At 38.8% G+C, this 19,579-nt stretch overlaps 1 protein-coding gene across 6 annotated transcripts in view; it reads right to left on the minus strand.

Moving 5' to 3' along the window:
- The window catches only part of BBS9 (Bardet-Biedl syndrome 9), a 323,047-nt gene that overhangs the window by 141,211 nt on the left and 162,257 nt on the right, over positions 1–19,579 (minus strand). For all 6 annotated transcript variants that reach the window (XM_036327352.1, XM_036327354.1, XM_036327351.1 and 3 more), the window contains 2 exons: positions 13,936–14,108; positions 10,815–10,967 (listed from right to left, as the gene is read on the minus strand). In XM_036327352.1, coding sequence (XP_036183245.1) covers positions 10,815–10,967; positions 13,936–14,108 — 326 coding nt within the window. The remainder of the gene's footprint in view (positions 1–10,814; positions 10,968–13,935; positions 14,109–19,579) is intronic.

Here is a 19,579-nt window from a genome sequence, read left to right on the forward strand (position 1 = left end):
GAGACAGGAAGACAGGAGAGGCTTGGTGAGACATGTCGGTCTCAACCTTCCTGACCAATAGGATTGACGCTGTCTCCTGGGAGTGAGAGGAGGAGCAGGGTGAGCAGTGGCCCCAGGAGATTGCTGACTGACTAAGAGCAATGGGAGAAGGGACTGAGTACGGGGAAGCTAGAATTTCAAGCAAATGAACTCGAAGGCATGTTTTCAAGTGGCAGCAGGAACAGAGACAGTGCTCTGATGTGGTTGGCATCTCAAAGGAAAGGAAAGAAGAGAGAGAGAGAGACTTATGGGACGAGAGAAGATATCACTTGAAATGATCAGTGTTAGTCCATGCCCTACAGCAGGGGTGGGGAACCTTTTTTTCCTGCCAAGGGCCACTTGGATATATATAACATCATTCTCGGGCCATAGAAAATTATCAGCTTAAAAATAGCCTGCTGTATCTGGTCAAACATTTAATTAACTTGCCCCTAATACCAGGGCAGGGCCAGACCAAATGGTTTTGTGGGCCATACATGGCTCTCGGGCTGCACGTTCCCCACCCCTGCAAGCAAGGAATGTGAAAATAAATTGAACTTGGAGGCATGTTTTCAAGTAGAAACGGCCCTGATAAAGTGAGAGAGGAAGCTTGCTGCTGTAGCTAATGCAGAATGGAGCAAGCCCACTTCGCCTGTCTGCATTTACTGTTCACCAGTGAAGCCTCTCTTCGCTAACACAGACCTTTCTCTGCAAATCTGTTTGTTAAACAGTCCCCGTACTTCCCCAGTATGTCACTGTTCCTTGCACCGATGGACAAGCAAAGAAACAGTTCCAGTCTCCAGTCATCCAAGAGCTGATAGGTCATCAGGAGAAAAGAGGCTCGAAGTCAAGTAACTATAATGTCAGGCAGAATATAAATGTCACAACACAGGCTTACTCATCATGCTCCTGAGGTTTAAAGCAGTTACAGATGACTGGGAGAGGCAAGATGAATTAGGAAAAGGCTTCAAAAGAGACAGACTTTGGAGGAAGCTTCCAGAAAAGAAGAGGAGTTGAGGTTGGTGGGGAAGGGTGAGGTTCAAGTAGTGAGACTAGCATATGCAAAGGCATGATAAAAGAAATGCATAGGGTAATTTTGATCAAAAGAGAATAGTCTAACAAGCAAATAAAAAGATGTTCAACATTATTAGTCACCAGGAAAAATGCACTAAAATCATAATGAGATATCCAGAGTAAGACAACAGAATGGCTACAATTAAAAAAACAGACAAGCCCTGGCTGGTGTGGCTCCGTTGGTTTAGCATGTACCATGCACCGAAAGGTCACTGGTTCAATTCCCGGTCAAGGCACACACCTGTGTTTCAGGCTCAATCCCCAGTAGGTGGTGTGCAGGAAGCAGCCAATCAATATTTATCTCTCATCAATGTTCTTCTCTCCCTCTCCTTCTCTCTCTCTAAAAAAATCAATAAAAGCACTTTTTAAAAAAAAAAAAAAAAGCAGACAATAACAAGTGATGGTGATGAAACTGGTGGAGAAACTGGAACCCGCATACATTGCTGGTTGGAATATAAAATGATACCACACTGAGAAAAACATTTGGTCAGCTGCATAAAAAGTTCACCATAAATTTACTATATGACCCTGCAATTCCACTCCTAAGAATCTACCAAGAGAAAACAAAACGTATGTCCACAGAAAGACATTGCATGAATATTCCTAACAGCACTATTTATTTATTGGTCTAAATTGGAAACAACACAAATGCCTATTGACTGATAAAAACAGATGTGGTGCACCCACACTATGGAATTCCACTCCTCAATAAAAAGGACTAAACTCCTCACACACACTACAACATGGATAAACCTCAAAAACATTGTTTGGTAAAAGGACCCAGATCCAAAAAACTACTTATTGTGTGATTTTATTTACATAAAATAAAGAGACAGAAAGTAGACTAGTAGCTTCTGGTGTTAGGGGTGAGAGGAGATTAAGTGTAAATGGGCATGAGGGAGCTCTGGGGGGAACAGTAATGTTCTAAAATTCAATTGTGGTGATGGCTGCACAACTCTAAGTTTATTAAAAAGCACTAAGTGGTACATTTACAGTGGGTGAATTCTGCAGTATGCTAAGTATCCATTAATAAAGCTTTTTTTTTTTTTTGGTCAGAGGATAGGCTAGCTTGACTGGCAAGCAGGTTTTGCAGAAGTAGGGGTGAAGATTAGAAGGAGGTGGGTTGCAGTCTTCAGAAATGTTTGAATGCCAGAGTGAGACAACAGGGGTCTCCTGGAGGTTTGGGAATGGGACAGCACAAAAACAAACAAAGAAAAAGTACAGATAATTACATGGAGAGGGTTAGTGTTATCTGATGTGTCAGATAAGCAGTTGACTAGTTAGATCATAAGGACCAGGATCTAAGGGCTTCCTTGAGTTCATGGCCTCAATTTCGAAAGGGCCGATCCTCCTACACACCTCTACCCTGAGTCATGGAGGTGGGGTAAAAGATGGAGGGGGAGAGGACCCAGTGAAAATCTATCACTTCCATGGGACACACATCTCCAAGCATATATGACCTCTGAGCCCATCATTCTAACTGGTGAGTCAACTGAACAAGAATATTAAGTGCTGGCCAGAAGCCAGTCCCAGATGGGGGGAAAGGGCGGTAGAGAATCAATGTTTGGGTGGGAGGGGAGGTTGGATTTCCCTGAAATCTAATATTCTGCTATATGAGATTTGAAAATCGTGTAAAAGGAAACTTTAAAATAGAGTGTGAGCCATCATGGAAAATAGTGAAGTACCTGCTGATTTTACTGCACAAAACTCTATTAACGATTCCCAGATAGAGTGACAATATATTTAAATCGATTTAAAGACCAACGTTCAAAGTCATTTCTTTTCATTTAATTGTGTTTACCTACTATGACCTTCTCCCTGGGTATACAGTTGGGTCTCACAAAAATATCTTTTTAAAGAGATACCACCTCAACTTATCCTTGGTTTCATGTGGTACTTTCAAACAGCACTCAGCACACTGCCAGCACTCTGTTTATTCATACACAAACACACAGCAGGACTGATAAAACTGCTCAGCTACTCACAGATACTCTTATAAAGACTGTACATTCCTTCTTTTAATCCTCCTAGGTCTCTCTAGGAAACTGGCTCTGTTTCCCTTTATTTAAAGAGAGAGGAAGGGGGAGGAAGGAAGGTAGGGAGGAGGGATGTGAGGATTGTGATCATTGTTAATTCACAATTCAAACCATTCAGAACTCCATTTATAAAAAACTAATACAAAAGGCATAAGTGTGCCAGATGGGATTAAACAGGAAGACAGATAACATACATGAAAGAAGACTTCATACAATTACAGATAATTGGAGGCCACTTATATATTTTTCTCTCATCACTGACACAAAAAGATAAGATTTGCATTTCCTTATAATGGGCCCATAAATAGCTTTATTGTAATATTAGACACATCTTGCTTCTGAGTGTATCTCAAAAGACTAATTTAAAAAAAAAAAAAAAGATCAAACAACAAATGAGAGGAAATTGTCCCACAAGAGCATACCCCCTGATTACTTTGGCTTAGAATACTTTTTATCAGACAGGTGATCAAATTTCTGAATCTGATAAATTCACCAAAGCGAAATCCTAACGTTGAGTTTACAACCTAGGGAATTGTTCAAACTAACACTAGCAAGCAGAAAACTTAAATACTGACTGAAGAACATGCAGATAAAAGAAATATGCATTTAATTTATTAAAAAAAAAAAACATGCATGCCCCAGGGAAGTAAAGCATACCAGATGGATATTAAAAGTAGAATGTTTTTTTAATACACTAATAGGTCTGTTCTCCCTTTGATTTATGTACAACACCCATTAATGTCAATTAGTGCTACATACTTCAACCCAGGGAAGCATAACTCCAATGTTATAATAATACTTTGCACTTACATATTTTGTTTGAAAACTAATTCAGTCTCACAAAGCCCTGTAACTTAGATCCCGATCATTCAAGTCCACCGAACAATGGTAGCGGGTCAACAGCCACACCCCAGTCTAGGGCTGACATTAGATGACCCCAAAGGCTCCATTTGTTCCTGAAATTCTGAACCACCAGAAAGTTAAGTCTCAGTCCCTTACCCTATTATGCAGATACAATAAATATTTATGGAGAATGTTACTAGAAGATAAGCACCATGTTGGATGCTTCTCAGACAGATTCTAAGAGTCCAAGGATGAAATTAAAGCAGCAAGGCTCAGAGGGGTTAGCGACATGCCCCAAGTCAAGGAGCCAGGAAGAGCTGAAACAAGGACCCAAATCTGTGGACACAAATTTGATGTGTGTTTTTCTTCTTTTCCAAATTCTAAGAGAAAGTTTATTTACGAAGTTACAGAGGTAGTAGAAGTGAGCCACCTGGGCTGCACGGGCTCAGGAAACAAGTTACAGAGGCAAAAAGGGGAGCTTAGAGAGAGAAAGGCAAAGGTAACATGCTTGGAGGGAAGAAGAGGTGAAAGCGAAAGGCACGGGTGTACTCCTGAGAGGGAGAGCGTACCTTTTTTTTCCCCTTAATACCTGAATACATGGTTTATGTAAGGGAAGGTTCCTGGTAGTCCCCTAACCATATAAGAGTACTTCCCACTGCTCACTGTTCACATCCAGTGAATGAAACCCATTGGGTCAATGACAGTCTTATCATAAACAAGAATTTAATAGAACTAAAGGAAATTAAAAATCAAGAAAAGAGGCATTATAAGAAACAATATAAATTGTGAGTTGACAACTATCTGTAGCAAGAACTGTAATGTCCACTAAGGTAGCCACTAGCCACATGTGGATATTTAGCACTTGAAATGTGTTGCAAGTATAAAATAAACCATGTTTTCAAGACTTACTATGTAAAAATATAAATATCTCAATAATTTTTATTGGATTACATGTTGAAATGGTAACATTAATATGACTTGTTTTATTTTACTTTTTAAATGTGGCTACTAGAAAACTAAAAATTATATATATGGCTCACACTTGGAGCTTCACATTTACTTCTACTGGGCTAGACCATATAGCCACACACACTGATGTATATTGAATATTTCAGTGATATACTTGTAACAAACACACTTTGGACAACACATTCTAGGTTGCACTCTAACCTGGTTGAAAAAAATTTACATAATTTTGAAAGAGCTTTGTATATGTCTCTCATTTGCCTAAAGGGACTAGTGAGGTTAGGGTCAACAAGACAACACCAACTCTATTCCTATATTCATTCAAGTACAAAGTACAGGTACCTAAGTGCTCTCTTTTGAATAAACTAACTCATCTAATCTAATAATAGACAAACAGGATAATTAACCGTACCTTCGCTATGCCCCCCACTGGCTAATCAGCAAGATATGCAAATTAACCACCAACAAAGATGGCAGTTAATTTGCATACGTGGCTCCGGCCTGAGCAGCGAAGGCGCTGAAGGCGGCTCCAGCTGGAGCGAAGGCCTGGGTGCTGGGTGCCGGAGGAAAACCGGTGCTGGCAGCCAGGGGAAGGGAAGGCCTATTGCATGAATCTTTCCGTGCAACAGGCCTCTAGTCCTATATAATAAAAGGGTAATATGCAAATTGATCTAACAGCAGAACAACTGGGAATGACTGGTCACTATGACATACACTGACCACCAGGGGGCAGACGCTCAATGCAGGAGCTGCCCCCCCTGGTAGTCAGTGCGCTCCCACAGGGGGAGCTCTGCTCAGTCACAAGCCAGGCTGACGGCTGACAGCACAGCGGTGGTGGCAGGAGCCTCTCCCGCCTCCTCAGCAGTGCTAAGGATGTCCGACTGCAGCTTAGGCCTGCTCCCTGCTGGCAAATGGACATCCCCTGAGGACTGCCGAGCTGCCAGAGGGATGTCTGACTGCCAGCTTAAGCCTGATCCCCCAGGGAGCAGGCCTAAGCCAGCAGGTGGACATCCCCCGCGGGGTCCCAGACTGCAAGAGGGCACAGGCCGGGCTGAGTTACCCCCACCCCCACCCCCTACCCCCGCCGAGTGCACAAATTTTTGTGCACTGGGCCTCTAGTATATGAAATAATAACCCAAAATTCTACACATTTGGAAACTAGAGAAATTAGCTTCTAAGGTATACATAAGAGAGAGAAAATATTTCCTCCGAAAATACCAATGAAGACCAAGAGTTGAGGAGCATATCTCATTTTTCTTTTTCTTTTTCTCTTTTAAAATATATTTTTATTGATTTCAGAGAGGGACAGATAGAAACATCAATGATCAGAATCATTGATTGGCTGCCTCCTGCACACCCCCTACTGAGGATTTGAGCCCGCACCCCAGGTATGGGCCCTGACAGGAAACTGAACCTTTACCTCCTGGTTCATAGGTTGACGTTCAACCACTGAGCCACACCAGCTGGGCTATATCCCATTTTTCAAAAAGTTATTATTTCTTTTAACTGTAGTAAAACCCAAAGACTATAAAATTTTCCATCTTAACTATTTTTTAAGTGTATAGTTCAGTAGCATTAAGTATATTCACGAATTGTGAAAAAATTATTTTCATGCTTATCAAATTATGATCATAATATTAAAGGAGATGGTTTAAGAACATAAAGTCAACTAAAACAAATGTATACCATTTTTAATTTTTTTATTTCTTCCAAATCTTTGCACACTTACCTATTATAGACACATTTCATTATTTATTTACTACATATTAACCTGCTTTTTTCAATTACTACAAATGTTTTCTATTATTCCAGTTTTTTAAATAATGACATGAAATGATATCATTTCAAATAAAACTACAATAACCTAATCATTTTCCAACTATGAAAAGCTGGTTTCTAATTTCTTGCCAAGGTGATTAATACTGTAAATAAACAACTTTGTGAACTATTTTCCAAGAGTAGAAATAAGGGGTAAAGACATACAAACTTCCTTTTTTTTTTTCTTTAACCATCCTTTTTTTTTCTTTTGCCATCCCATCCTTTTCTTTGTTAACTTACCTCTTCCATTCATCCCAAACATGTGACTGCAAATTCCTGTGCCCCTTCTGACCTGTTTATTCTCTCCTTCACAGAAAGATTTCTTTTTAGCTCTTAAGTGGGTATAAGAAAAACAAATGCAGCCCATCACCACATCCCAGAGACTTCCTCTCAGTCTATTAGCAGAGTGTTTTCCTTGCCATGGCAAAGAGGAACGCGGGCCTCTGAAGCGTTTCATCACATATTCCTTTGTGTTATCGGCCAAAATCATGCTCATTTGAAAAGTCATAGACCAAAAAGCTCTCAGACTTCTGTGTGACTGAAAATGACTTTTATATATCAATTCCATACAAATAAACAGAGTGGAAGGAAGTTTTAAGCACAGAAAAAGTAACAAATAGCAAAACGAAACCACAGGATCTCTGTTTAAAATTAGGCCTAATACAGCCCCTGTTTTCCACAAGAGAGAAATTGGCCAAGTGCTTTTCTAGAACATTAATGACTATCAGTCACTACATCACACATATGTCATCTGACACAATTAAACGTTCAGATTAGTAAACATTTTCCCTCTGCTACAACAGAGGGTCAGTGTTCCTATGGGGAGGAGAAATCTCGGTACACACAGGAGCATCACAGCACAAGCCAAGCCGGAGGGTAAGTCTAAGTTCCCTTCATTCAGTTCAACCCATCAGTCCTGCTTTGACTAACAAACATACGTGAAAATTTTATAATGTGAAGAGAACTTATTTTCCAAAGCTTTTCTGGCAAATGCAATAAGCATTAGCACTGGACGGCAAAGAAAACTGAACTTCAGTAAAAGTCAACACATTAATGGTCGCCTCTTCCCCTGATACCCCAGTTTCAGACGTAATATATCCTTTCGGGAATGCTCCAGATTCCATTACCTGTCCAGTAGTGTATTCACAATGAATGCTGGGTGGCTGATAATAAATATATGCCATGCATATGCACAAAGAGTTTGAATGAATCTTCTTTTTCTTTAATCCTACTGTAGTTTTGCTAAAGAAAACCTAGGATGTCTACATTCCACCTGGAAATGATTAAAATAAAAATGCCACATGAGTTAGGAAAGCAGGGACTTTGGAATCTGTGACATTGGGCAAGTTGCTTAACTCTGCTCAGAGCCTCAAGTTCTTCATCCATAAAGTGGGAGCAATAATGCCACCCTCACAAAATGATTGTATTAAATAAAGTGATAAATGAAACTGACCTAAGACTCAACAGATACTCAGTAAATATGAATTTCTCTTCTCTCCCCTTACTTCAGGGGTGGGGAACCTTTTTTCTGCCAAGGGCCATTTGGATATTTATAACATCATTCGAGAGCCATACAAAATTATTAACTTAAAAATTAGCCTGATACATTTGTTAAACATTCAATTAACTCACTCCTAACGCCTTTGCAGGGCCAGACAGACATTTCCCACCCCTGCCTTACTTCCTTTCTTAGGTTCTTCAAAACCATATTCAGATGGTTGACAAGGCAGTAATTCCAATTATACAAATGATGAAATTTAGGTGTCTTGCTGCTAAAAATTAAAAAAATAGTTTCTCCACATGCTTACTTTCATTTAACATTATACCTCTTCACCTAGAAAGTAAAAGGTCTTTCTAAAAGGAAGCCTTTTTCCCCCAAATTTGAGAATAAATTCTTGAAATTGTGGTGAGCAACTGGAAAATCTTCACTCAAGGGGGCCAGGCCCTCCCCGTGTAAGAATCCCAAGATGCTTTCCCCAGAGCAAGAGCATTGTTCCTTCTGCTCAGCGCTGGTGGCCAGGGAGGACTGCCTGGCAGGTGCCCCCATGAGTGCGAGGTGGCAGCAGGCCGACACTAAAGACAGGCATGCTAGTAAGAGTAAAACAATAATGTGGGCGTGTGGGTTTCAGTCACTGTCCAATCAAAGACACAAGCTATAGGAAATGCCTTACAGTTAAAAGCAGGAGACAAGTGCTTGACTGACCCCCTTGTGCACCTAACCTTGTAACTATTGACGGGGGATTTTTATGCCAGTGACCACCTGTTGGAAGTCTAAAGAGAGGCTGCAACCCGCAACATGCCTAGAGACAACGAATGCAGAACAGTGCTCCTACGTGAGTTAACCTTGTCACTCCAGGGTCACTTAGCCAGGATGCCTTTCCCAGAAGGAAGCCCGGAGCTGTCCAGAGGAGCTCTCACAGACGCCCACTGCACCTCTTTTTCTTCCTTTTGGGGAAATTTGCAGGTGGTTTGGGGGCAGTGGTAATAAAGCCATTCTGTCTGAAAACTCTACTCTCTTTGAACTCTGTCATGTATTGGAACTCTCGGTCTTCTTGTCCTATTCATCACAAATGAGTATCCTGACATCCAGGGCCTCCATTGTTGTGGTGTCCAGAGCAACACGGAAATACGGGCCCTCTTATTCGATAAGTACTAGGGATTTCAAGATGGCTACCACAGCGCATGAGACCAAACATGGGTCCCGTGAGCCCGCCCGGGACAGGGCTGAGGGGAGGATATGCAAGGAGACTGGACAGCGAGTCCATCTCCAAACAACTGGCCGGACTGAGCACGTCAGCAAATGTCCAGGCAGCCTCGTTAGCCTGCACACAACACACATACTCTGCTTGCTTTAAGCATCTCTTGACAAAACTAATGGATCTTAAAGTCCATAGACCACAACTGATTATAAATGAATAAGATTCTAATGACAACAAAAGGTTCTCTAATTCAAAAGTACAGAAAACCTAAGTTCAAGGGTTAGGGAACGTGATTATATTTCTGAAAAGTTGATAAAGAATCAAGCTGGAGAATTTAGCCTTATGTATAATCTTGTAATTTTCATTGGGAAATTATGTTCATGATTTAACTATGTCATTAAAAATTTACTAAAAATAATTAAAATAAAGAACATTATCTAGTTATAATTTAATGTGAATATTTATGATAAAATTGAGTTGTGAATTACATTGAAACTAAGTCACATTTTCTTATAGTATTCACATTTTTCTTTTGAAAACTTGTTCATTCCCTTTTTTTTATCTAAAAAGAATGCAGATTCAAGTGAAAACCCCTGGTTTTGATCATCTTTTCTGTAACCGTACATATCATGGAAAAACCCAACCCCAAGGCTAAGCAGAAAACATTAAAAAAAAACAAAAAAAAAAACAGCACTTTAAGTCTATAAAGACAGGGAAGTCTTGCTATCTGGAAAAGATGGAAAGCATTAAATCAAGCATCCTCATCAAACGCCTTTAAACACTCCTCTGCCACTGTGTCCACAAAAAGACCCAGCCTCATTAAAGACGAGACTCAGCCAATCTGCAGCCCAGTGCGGTAGGCATGGCAGGAGGCCCGAGAAGGAGAGAGACAAGTCAACAAAGAGATCCCGAGGAGGAGGAGGAGGGGAAAAGAAAACCATGAAAAACAAAGCAAATGAAAAGGGCACGGCAGAGAGAGTGTGTGTGGACCAGAGACCCATCAGGCCTACAAGGAGCCACATAACCTCCTGCACGGGAGCACTCCTGTCTGTCTTTGGGGAGCCATGTGCCCCGCACTCCCACATACACCGTGGAGCAGCATCTCTGTAACGACACGGTGAGTACTTACCCCATCGTATGGAAAAAAGCCCAGTGTTCTTTCCAGAGTGCCCTCCTGCTGCTACAGACTTTTCAAATAACCATGAGGATTTCAAGCAGCAAATGTATTATCAATACAGTTACTGAGGTTTACATATTAGCTATTTTTCTTTCCTCTAGGGAAGCTAACTCTGAAAACACACACCTGATTTTCAAAGTCAACAGCACGTGGCAGAGGTGCTGCCACTGGCCCTGTACTCGCCTGCTTGTAGGTGCCGTCCAGCAGCGTGTCCAGGTGTTGGAGAGGGGCAGGAGTTTTGTCTTTGAACCTTGTTAGCAGCCGGCGCTGGATGGCCCGGAATTGCACAGCTCTTTCGGATAAGAGTTCTTCCAACTTTTCACCATTTATCCGCAGCTACAACAAAGAGTTTCTTAAATTCAGGTTAAATGTGTACGACAAAAATATTTAAAGTAAAAATACAGAAAATTCCAATCAAAGTCTGAAAGAGTAATGAAGAAATAAAAACATATCATAGAGTTAAGAATTAAAATGGTGATATTTGGTACATGAATACATAAGTAATTCAGTGGAGTAGGTTAAATAAAAATTTAGTAAAGATGCCTCGTATGCCTAGGGAAAAATAGATTATTTAATAAATGTCTTGAGAAAATTAATTAAATACATGGAGAAAAAGAATAAGAATTTCTCCCCCAGTATTTATAGCAAAATTAATTGCAGAGGAATTAAAAGTTTAGACACAATAAAAGTACCAGAAAAATTAGAATTTTTACATAATCTCAGGATGAGAAAGACCCTTATGAGTATAGTCAAAAGTCAAAAGCCACAAACACACACACACGTGATAAAGGACTGAAAAAAATTAATTCTATATGGTTTACGAAAAGAAAAACATTATGAGTAAAGTGATAAGACAAAAAGCAAACTGCAAAAAGAGCAATAACCACACCGACTAAAAGTCATGCCCCTAAACTAATATCCAGAAAGCATCTACAAATCAATGAAAAAGGACCACACCCAATACAAATCATTAAGAAAAAGAGCAACAACCCAATAGAAAAATGAGCAAAATTTACAGAGAAGTTAATACAAATAAACTCTCACACATACAGCCTTTGACCTACCAATCCCACTTCAAGGATCTTATCTTATGGGTATGCCTGCAAAAGCTAATGTAGATATAAGCATAGTCATTATAAAATAGTTTGTTATTGTAGTAAAATGTTATTAAAAATCAAAATACTCATCAATAGGGGAACAGATTAAATGAATAAAGATGACTACTTTTCAGGACTACTGGGTACTGATATGCAAGGCTATCCAAAGATACACTAAATGAAACAAAGAAAATAAAAAATACAGAGTAGTATGTACAATGTACTACCACTCATGTATTTTTTTAAAAACAAATCTGTTGACATAGTGGTGATTGCATGAAATAGTTCTAGAATGACGCGCCAAAACCAGATACCAAATGTTGGCCCCAAAGAGGAGATTGGAGGATGAGAATCAGAAATTACTCTTTCCACTGTAATTCTTTCCATAAGTTTTAAATTTAATATTATTAAGATACAAGAAAGCTAGTCAAAGTCATAAAGTAGAAGAAACTCTCTATGAAATTAGATCATGTGAACTACTAATTCAACTTATAAAACAGTCATAACTAGTTCTGAAATAAATATATCCAAAATTTTCAGAAATCAAGCATAGCTAACATTTCTGATATCAAACCAAACTTCCTTATCTTTTCATTATATGTACTTTCCAATACATGATTTAAAAATCTTGGAATTTTATTAGCTTCTTTTAATACCAATGTTAGAAACAAAAAGGAATTAACTAAATACAAGAATATTCTCTTGAAGGAGGAAAAAGCTTTCTTTATCAAAAGTTGTGATAAATTTCTTAAACTAAAATGTTTTAAAAATAATATTTCATCAATAATTATGACGATAATATCAGGATATAAAAAGGGAAACTCTAGTAAGTTCTTCAACTCTATTTGATAATGACGTTATTTGTAATTGGTTTGTATGCACTGAATTTTTCCCTTTATGTTCAGACTGTGTTAAACAAAGTTATTATAGCTTGAAGTCAATGCCTTTAGGATGCTGAAAGGGACTGAAATTAGGTAGACTATTCATGTGACTCTCTCTCTCTCTCACACACACATACACACACACACACACACACACACACACCAACACCATCCTATATAATAAAAGGGTAATATGCAAATTGACCCTAAAGGCAGAACAACCAGAACGACCTCTGGACCAGTCACTATGAGGCGCACTGATGCCCTCTCGGCCCCTTTCCCCTGCCGGCAGGCTCCGATTGCCTGATGGTGAACGGGGAACCAGTGGTCGGTGGCAGGGAACACGGACAGCGCCAAGCCAAGGCCCCGCCCCGCCGGTCACCCCACACACAGAGGGCGACTCGTGGCAGGGGCAGGGCTGGCAAGTGGGCAGGAACAGCGGACCTCTCGGTCCCTTCCCCCGGCTGGCACCGATCATCCGATGGTGAATGGGGGAACCGGGGGTGGGTGGCAGCGGTGGGGCAGGGCCGGCTGCGAGCAGCCGGGGAAAATGGCCCTGATCGCAAGCCAGGCCTAGGACCGCACCTGCACAAGAATTTCGTGCACTGGGCCTCTAGTAGTTTATAAACAGAAATGCAAAATCCTATTGAGTCCTCAAAAAGTACTCACTCTAGCTTCCTTGAATGATGTTCAAAATTCTTTTGCAATTCCCCTTTGTAATTGCCTACAAAGTCTATCTATAGACCAATAAATAAGTAGAGCCTGGTGAATTTTTTTAACACATGGGACTTTTAAAACAATTAAATATTCAGGCAACAAAGTTACTGTCAGATCTCACTTATTTAGACATTTAGTCATTTAGCATTTCACTAAGCGTCCATGGTGCCAGATACTGGCGAATATTTTATGTGGTTACCCTCATTCAGATGCAGAAGTTGTGGTGTGCTTGTTAAGAAAGGAAAGGAAAAATCACTTTGCTTTACAATCACACCTCATTTATGGCCTGCTAGTGTTAGTCAGCCTAATGGCTGCCGATAAGCTCCGATTGTTTCAACACCGGGTTATTGGGGTCAAAGGTTAAGTCCTCATGTGGAGGAATTAAATCAGCTCTGTTCTGAGGCAAGACCACATGCTTAGCTCCAGGCAGCCACTCTTAATTGTCTGCAACTGATTACAAACCAGATTCACAAAAACTACCGTCCATAAAGAGGAAGAGGTTGGAGCATCTGGCCGAATAGCGTGTGTCGTGCAATTCTCACCTCTGCAGCATCTCTTTCTTTAATGTGTTGAAAAATTATAAATAATATTTGTTCTAATCATACACACCTCAAAATGATGATCAATCAATGCAAAATATTCTTGAAGGGGCATGGATCCAGAAAAAGAACATGCGAAATCTTTGCTTCCCTGCTTTTCAAAGTATTCTTGGAGGCGGATAATAAGCTCATTTGTTATGAGCCAAAGATCTTCAAATTGTTCACTCTGAATGCGATATCGTTCTAGGAGAGGAAAAAAAAATAATTAATAAAAATGCTTATTACTAGCTGAAAATGCATGAATTGTTACTAACTCTGATAATGAATACCAAAACAAAAAGGACAAAGATTTCTTTGATGGAATATAGAAACAATTTCTACTGGCTTGATAAAATATTTATAGTGCATTATTGAGGTTTTCTGCATCAGCCACTTAACATTTTCAAATTTAATGCCAAAGGTATGTATGTGGTCACAGTGCCAAGCTATAGAGTATGGTCCTTTTTACTCTGTATGTATCTTATAATACGTTACAGTACAATAAGAAGAAAAAAAAACACTCAAATTTGGGTCTTTCTAGAGAACAAACAACCAACACTTTACTTTAAAGGTAAGAAAACAGCCATTGCAAAAATACAATCTGGTATCATTACAGTAAACTTCCATATCATGGACTAATTCAGCCAAGGAGTGTCCATTAAAGCCGGAAGGCCATTCTATAATAAAGGAGGCTTTCTGAATGTGTATGTTAAAAAATTGACAAATTTATTTATTTATATGTTTTTCCTTATGTGGACACATTTGTAAAATTAAAAGTTTAATTTCACAGAAAAGTTTTCTGTGTGTATTACGGTAATTTTAAATTTATACTGAATAGGTCTAGTCAATGAGTGCATTCACCAATCACCGAGAGTAAACAAATGCACACACTGGGGTGAGGGTTAGTGCACATGGACCATCACCTGCTCACGTTAAAACTGCTGCCGTCCTAGGAGGTTTGGCTCAGTGGACAGAGCATTGGCCCGCAGACTGAAGTTGCAGGTTCAATTCCAGTCAAGGGCACATACCTTGGTTGCAGGCTTGATCCCCGGGAGGCAACCAATCATGTGTCTCTCTCACATCAATGTTTTTCTCTCTGTGTCTCTCCTCCTCCCTTCCACTTCTTTAAAAATCAATCAGGTGAGGATTAACAAAACAAAACAAAATGCTGCAGAAAGTCACACCAAGTGACAACAGAACCAACTACCATGAAGGATGCATGTGCTAATCCTTCTGGACATTGTTTACAAGCAGTGCTCTCGGATTTAAATATGTGGGCTCTACCTGTAGATATGTAGTATCCATTATGTCAATGAAATTACTAGTGTTCTTTCCAACATATGGCCTATTCCAGCCGTGGGCAAACTACGGCCCGCGGGTCGGATCCGGCCCGTTTGAAATGAATAAAACTATTGAAAAAAAAGACTGTACCCTTTTATGTAATGATGTTTACTTTGAATTTATATTAGTTCACACAAACACTCCATCCATGCTTTTGTTCCGGCCCTCCGGTCCAGTTTAAGAACCCATTGTGGCCCTCGAGTCAAAAAGTTTGCCCACCCCTGGCCTATTCGCTGAAATTCATTAAAAATAACAGTGACTTAATAACAAAAAAATAACCTGTTAATTTAATTATAAGTAAATCTTGGTTAAAAGTGTTTTTAAATTAGCAGGGTGTTAATTTTCACATATGACATATGGACTAGAATCCAAAGTCTGTTAAATTGAGGTCCACAAAATCAAGGGTTTACTGAACCTATAAAAATGCAATTTATCTTTGAATTATAAAATTTCTATCAATCACAATTAGATGTTGAAAAATATTGGTCACACATATGTAATACCCTTTGTAATACTTTAAGCAATAAAAAAAAAAAAAGAAAGAAAATAAAAAAAAATAAAAAATATTGGTCAAGCCCTGGTTGGGTAGCTCAATTGGCTGGCAGATCATCCTGTACACCAAAAGGTTAAGGGTTCAGTCCTGGTCAGGGCACATATTTAGGTTATAGGTTCAATCCTCAATCGGGACTCTTTCCAAAGGCAACTGATTGATGTTTTTCTCTCACATTAATGTTTCTGTTTCTCTCTCTCTCTCTCTCTCTCTCTCTCTCTCTCTCTCTCTCTCTCTTTCCCATTTCCACCCTCTCTAAAAATCAATAAAAACATATCTCCTGATGAGGGTTTAAATATATATATATATATATATATATATATATATATATATATGTCAAAAATTTAAAACTATCTGATATAAAAGGTGTGGAGTGAAACAAGTAAAAAATCTAAAGAAAATCAATGAAAAAGTCAAATATAAATAAATTTCTAGATACCCCACAGCTACTTGAAATAGATTGAATGTTTATATCCCCCCAAAAATGCATATGTTAAACCCGAATGCCCAATGTGATGGTATTTGGAGGTAGGGCCTTTGGGGGATGATTAAGTCATGAGGTGAAGCTCTCGTGAAAGAGATGAGTGCCCTTATAAAAGAGACCCCAGAGAACTCTCTTGCCCCTTTGCTATATGAGGACATAGCAAACAGATAGACACCTATGAACCTGAAGCAGGCTCTCACCTGGCACCCGCTGTACCAGAGCCATGATCTTGCACTTCCCAGCCTCCAGAACTGCGAGAAGCAAATTTCTATTGTACAAAAGCCACCCAGTCTCTGGTATTTTGTTATAGCAGCCCAAGTGGACTAAGACAGTACACTACTATGACCAAGTATAATGCATGAATGTCACCAATAATAGAATTGTAAAAATAATAAACATTTAAATAGATGTAATATTTTCTGTAACATTTGGGGCTTTAATTATTTTCTTACTTTCATCACATGAGGGGAAAACAGAAAAACTAATTTTTTATAATAAAAAATTATACTTGGGATTTAGAAATATTAACACAATTATTTTTAAGTGGATTTTTTTCAGATTACCAAAAATCAACAAGAATTAATGAGTCAAAGGTTTATACGGCATTATTTTGATGATTAAGCATTTTCTTAGTTTTTATGTTTCAAAATAGTTAACATTGCACTGGAAACTTTCCAGAGTCTGCATTTCATGGAAAGGAGAAATAAAAATCTATTTATAATATAACATGAAAGAAGAAAGTTGTATTTTAAAATACACCCTTACAATACTAGTAATTAAAATAGCTGCCAAAATGAACATTCGATTTATTTTTTTTTATCCTTTTTCCTTTGCATCTTGTAATAGCAGCTCAGTGGAAATAATCATTCCAGCTTCCAAATGAAATAAATTTAGATGACTGGAGTGCAGTCAATTGCCATTCCACTCTACTACAAATGGAGAAAATAATGGATTTAACTAAGCAGGGCACAAAAATGCATCACGTCAGTGTCTATTCATGTCAGAACATCTGAAGTTCATCAATATAAATAATGTTTGTATTCATGTCATAAACAAAGCATCAGTATAATTTATACTATTTGGAAATTTTTAAATGCGAGATGGAAAGGCAGATGAAGGCTTTTGGAACCAAGAAGTTTGAGAAAATAATATAAACAATTTCAGTAGATATTAGTATAATATTCTAAATATACAACCTCTTCGATATTAGTGGAAACTGTAGATGATTTCTCTAAATTTACTTTTCAAAAGGCTTTTTCCAAGCTGGATTTATATAATTTGGCCATTGTCCCTTGATAATATAGCTAAGAAGTTCTAAGATAAATATAAAACAGTAATATATTGATGACTCATTGCACACAGTGGCATGGGGTGGGTTTCCGGTGACTTTGGATTTGGTCATTACACTTATCTCTAAATCACAAAGCCGCTACTATATAAAATTCCCAGACGGAAGAAAATTCCCTGATTTCTAAAACCCCATGCTCTATCCAGCATCTGAGGATACCTTTTCCTCTTTGTGGAGTGCCCTCCACCCAATAATCTCCTACTCATCCTTCAAGATCTTTCACAAACAAAAGCTCTTATGGAACCTCACTCCTTTGGGCTGCAATTGCACCTGAAGGGGCTTCTGTCAGCACCAAGCTCGAGTATTGGTTCTCTACCTGTCTCTCCCATTAGTCCAGGAGCGCCACCAGAGCCACCAGTGTTTATATCTAACATGTCTGCTGAATGCAAAATGAACAGAGGCAAGAGCAAGCCTCTCACATGCTTTCCTCTGAAGATATTTTGGTTAATATGTTTCAAGATTGCATATGCTGTGGAATATAAAACAGAAAGCAACCAACAAAACAAAACAAACTCACAGGCATAGACAAAAAAGTATGGTGGTTACCAGGGGAAAAGGGAGTAGGGGGAGAGTGATGAGGGTAAAGGGGGACAAAAGGATAGTGACAGGAAGAGACCATACTTTGTGTGGTGGGTCCACAATGCAATATACAGATGACATATTAATGCAAATAGGTTTACAGTCGTGAGTTTATTCTTTTTTAATATTTATTATTGTATTACTTTCCACATACTTCCATAAACTTAATTTTGCCCACCCCTGTAATGTATTAACCAATGTCACCCCAATAAATTTAATTTCGATAAATAAGTAAGTTTTTAAAAGATTACAGATGCTTTCTTTTGGCAGATGCAAAAAGAAAATTTTTCTCAAGGCCCAACCCTTATTCACATACATGACTACAATGTTTTCATTATACCTGAAAGCAAAATAATCAAGAGACAAGCAAAGGACTTTTAAACTTGATCTTATTCAATTCGATCCCTCATTCTAGCATGTTAAAATCTTTCAGGATAATCTTTCATTGTATTACTTTTCTTTTCCCAAAGGCCTACTCGAGGCTACATAAATTTGCTATTTGCAATTGCTTAACCCTGCTTGTGACACTGAAAATATGTATTTATTCAGCATTCACTGTTAGTGACCAGTTTAGTTGGGAACAGAAATCTAAGTTGAAAATCATTTCCCTCAAATCTTGCAAAAAATTCTTCCATTGTGTTCTAGCATCCAAGACAATCTTCTTGATTCATGTTCTTTGAGTAGCTTGCTTTTTCCTTTTTAATCTTTGAGGATATGCTCCTAATCCTTAGTGCTCCAAGATTTCAAAAACTGTGTCTGGATGTGTTTCTTTTTCTAATTCATTGTGCTAACATTAAACAGGCTCTTTCAATATACACAACTGCGACATCTCATTTCCCTGAAATCCCTGTCTCCATTGTTCTCTCCATCTTCACAAGCCACTCTCCGAAAGGTGTGATTTACATCCAATCCCTCCTGTCACAGTAAAATTACAAAAGCTTGTCTTTCAATCCCCCTGGACACCCCCAGTGCCCGCCACCCAGGCCCTGTATCCCACCGCCTCTCTCCTTCTCAAAGATTTCATTGCTTTGTGATTCCTTTCTCTTTCCTGATCATCAGCCTCTCCCACTTAACTCGATCATTTCCATTACTATTCAAACATGTTCTACTATTGCAAATTTAAAAACAAAATAAAACCCACACTCCTTCCAGCTACATCTCACTTCTGAATTACTACTGAGTTTGGTTGTCCAGTTCTTTCTAAACACTTGCAACACTGGGTCCTCTACATTTATCCTTGGATTAAGCTGTAGCTTAGACTGTACCTATTTGAGCTCAGATAGAATTATATCTAGTAAATTGAGTTTTATCAATATTTTTAAAGCTCTGTGAAATTTGCTACTCATGAACTATAAAGATAAGCTATATAAACA

This window comes from Myotis myotis, unplaced genomic scaffold (genome assembly GCF_014108235.1).
Source record: "Myotis myotis isolate mMyoMyo1 unplaced genomic scaffold, mMyoMyo1.p scaffold_m19_p_11, whole genome shotgun sequence".
NCBI lineage: Eukaryota > Metazoa > Chordata > Mammalia > Chiroptera > Vespertilionidae > Myotis > Myotis myotis.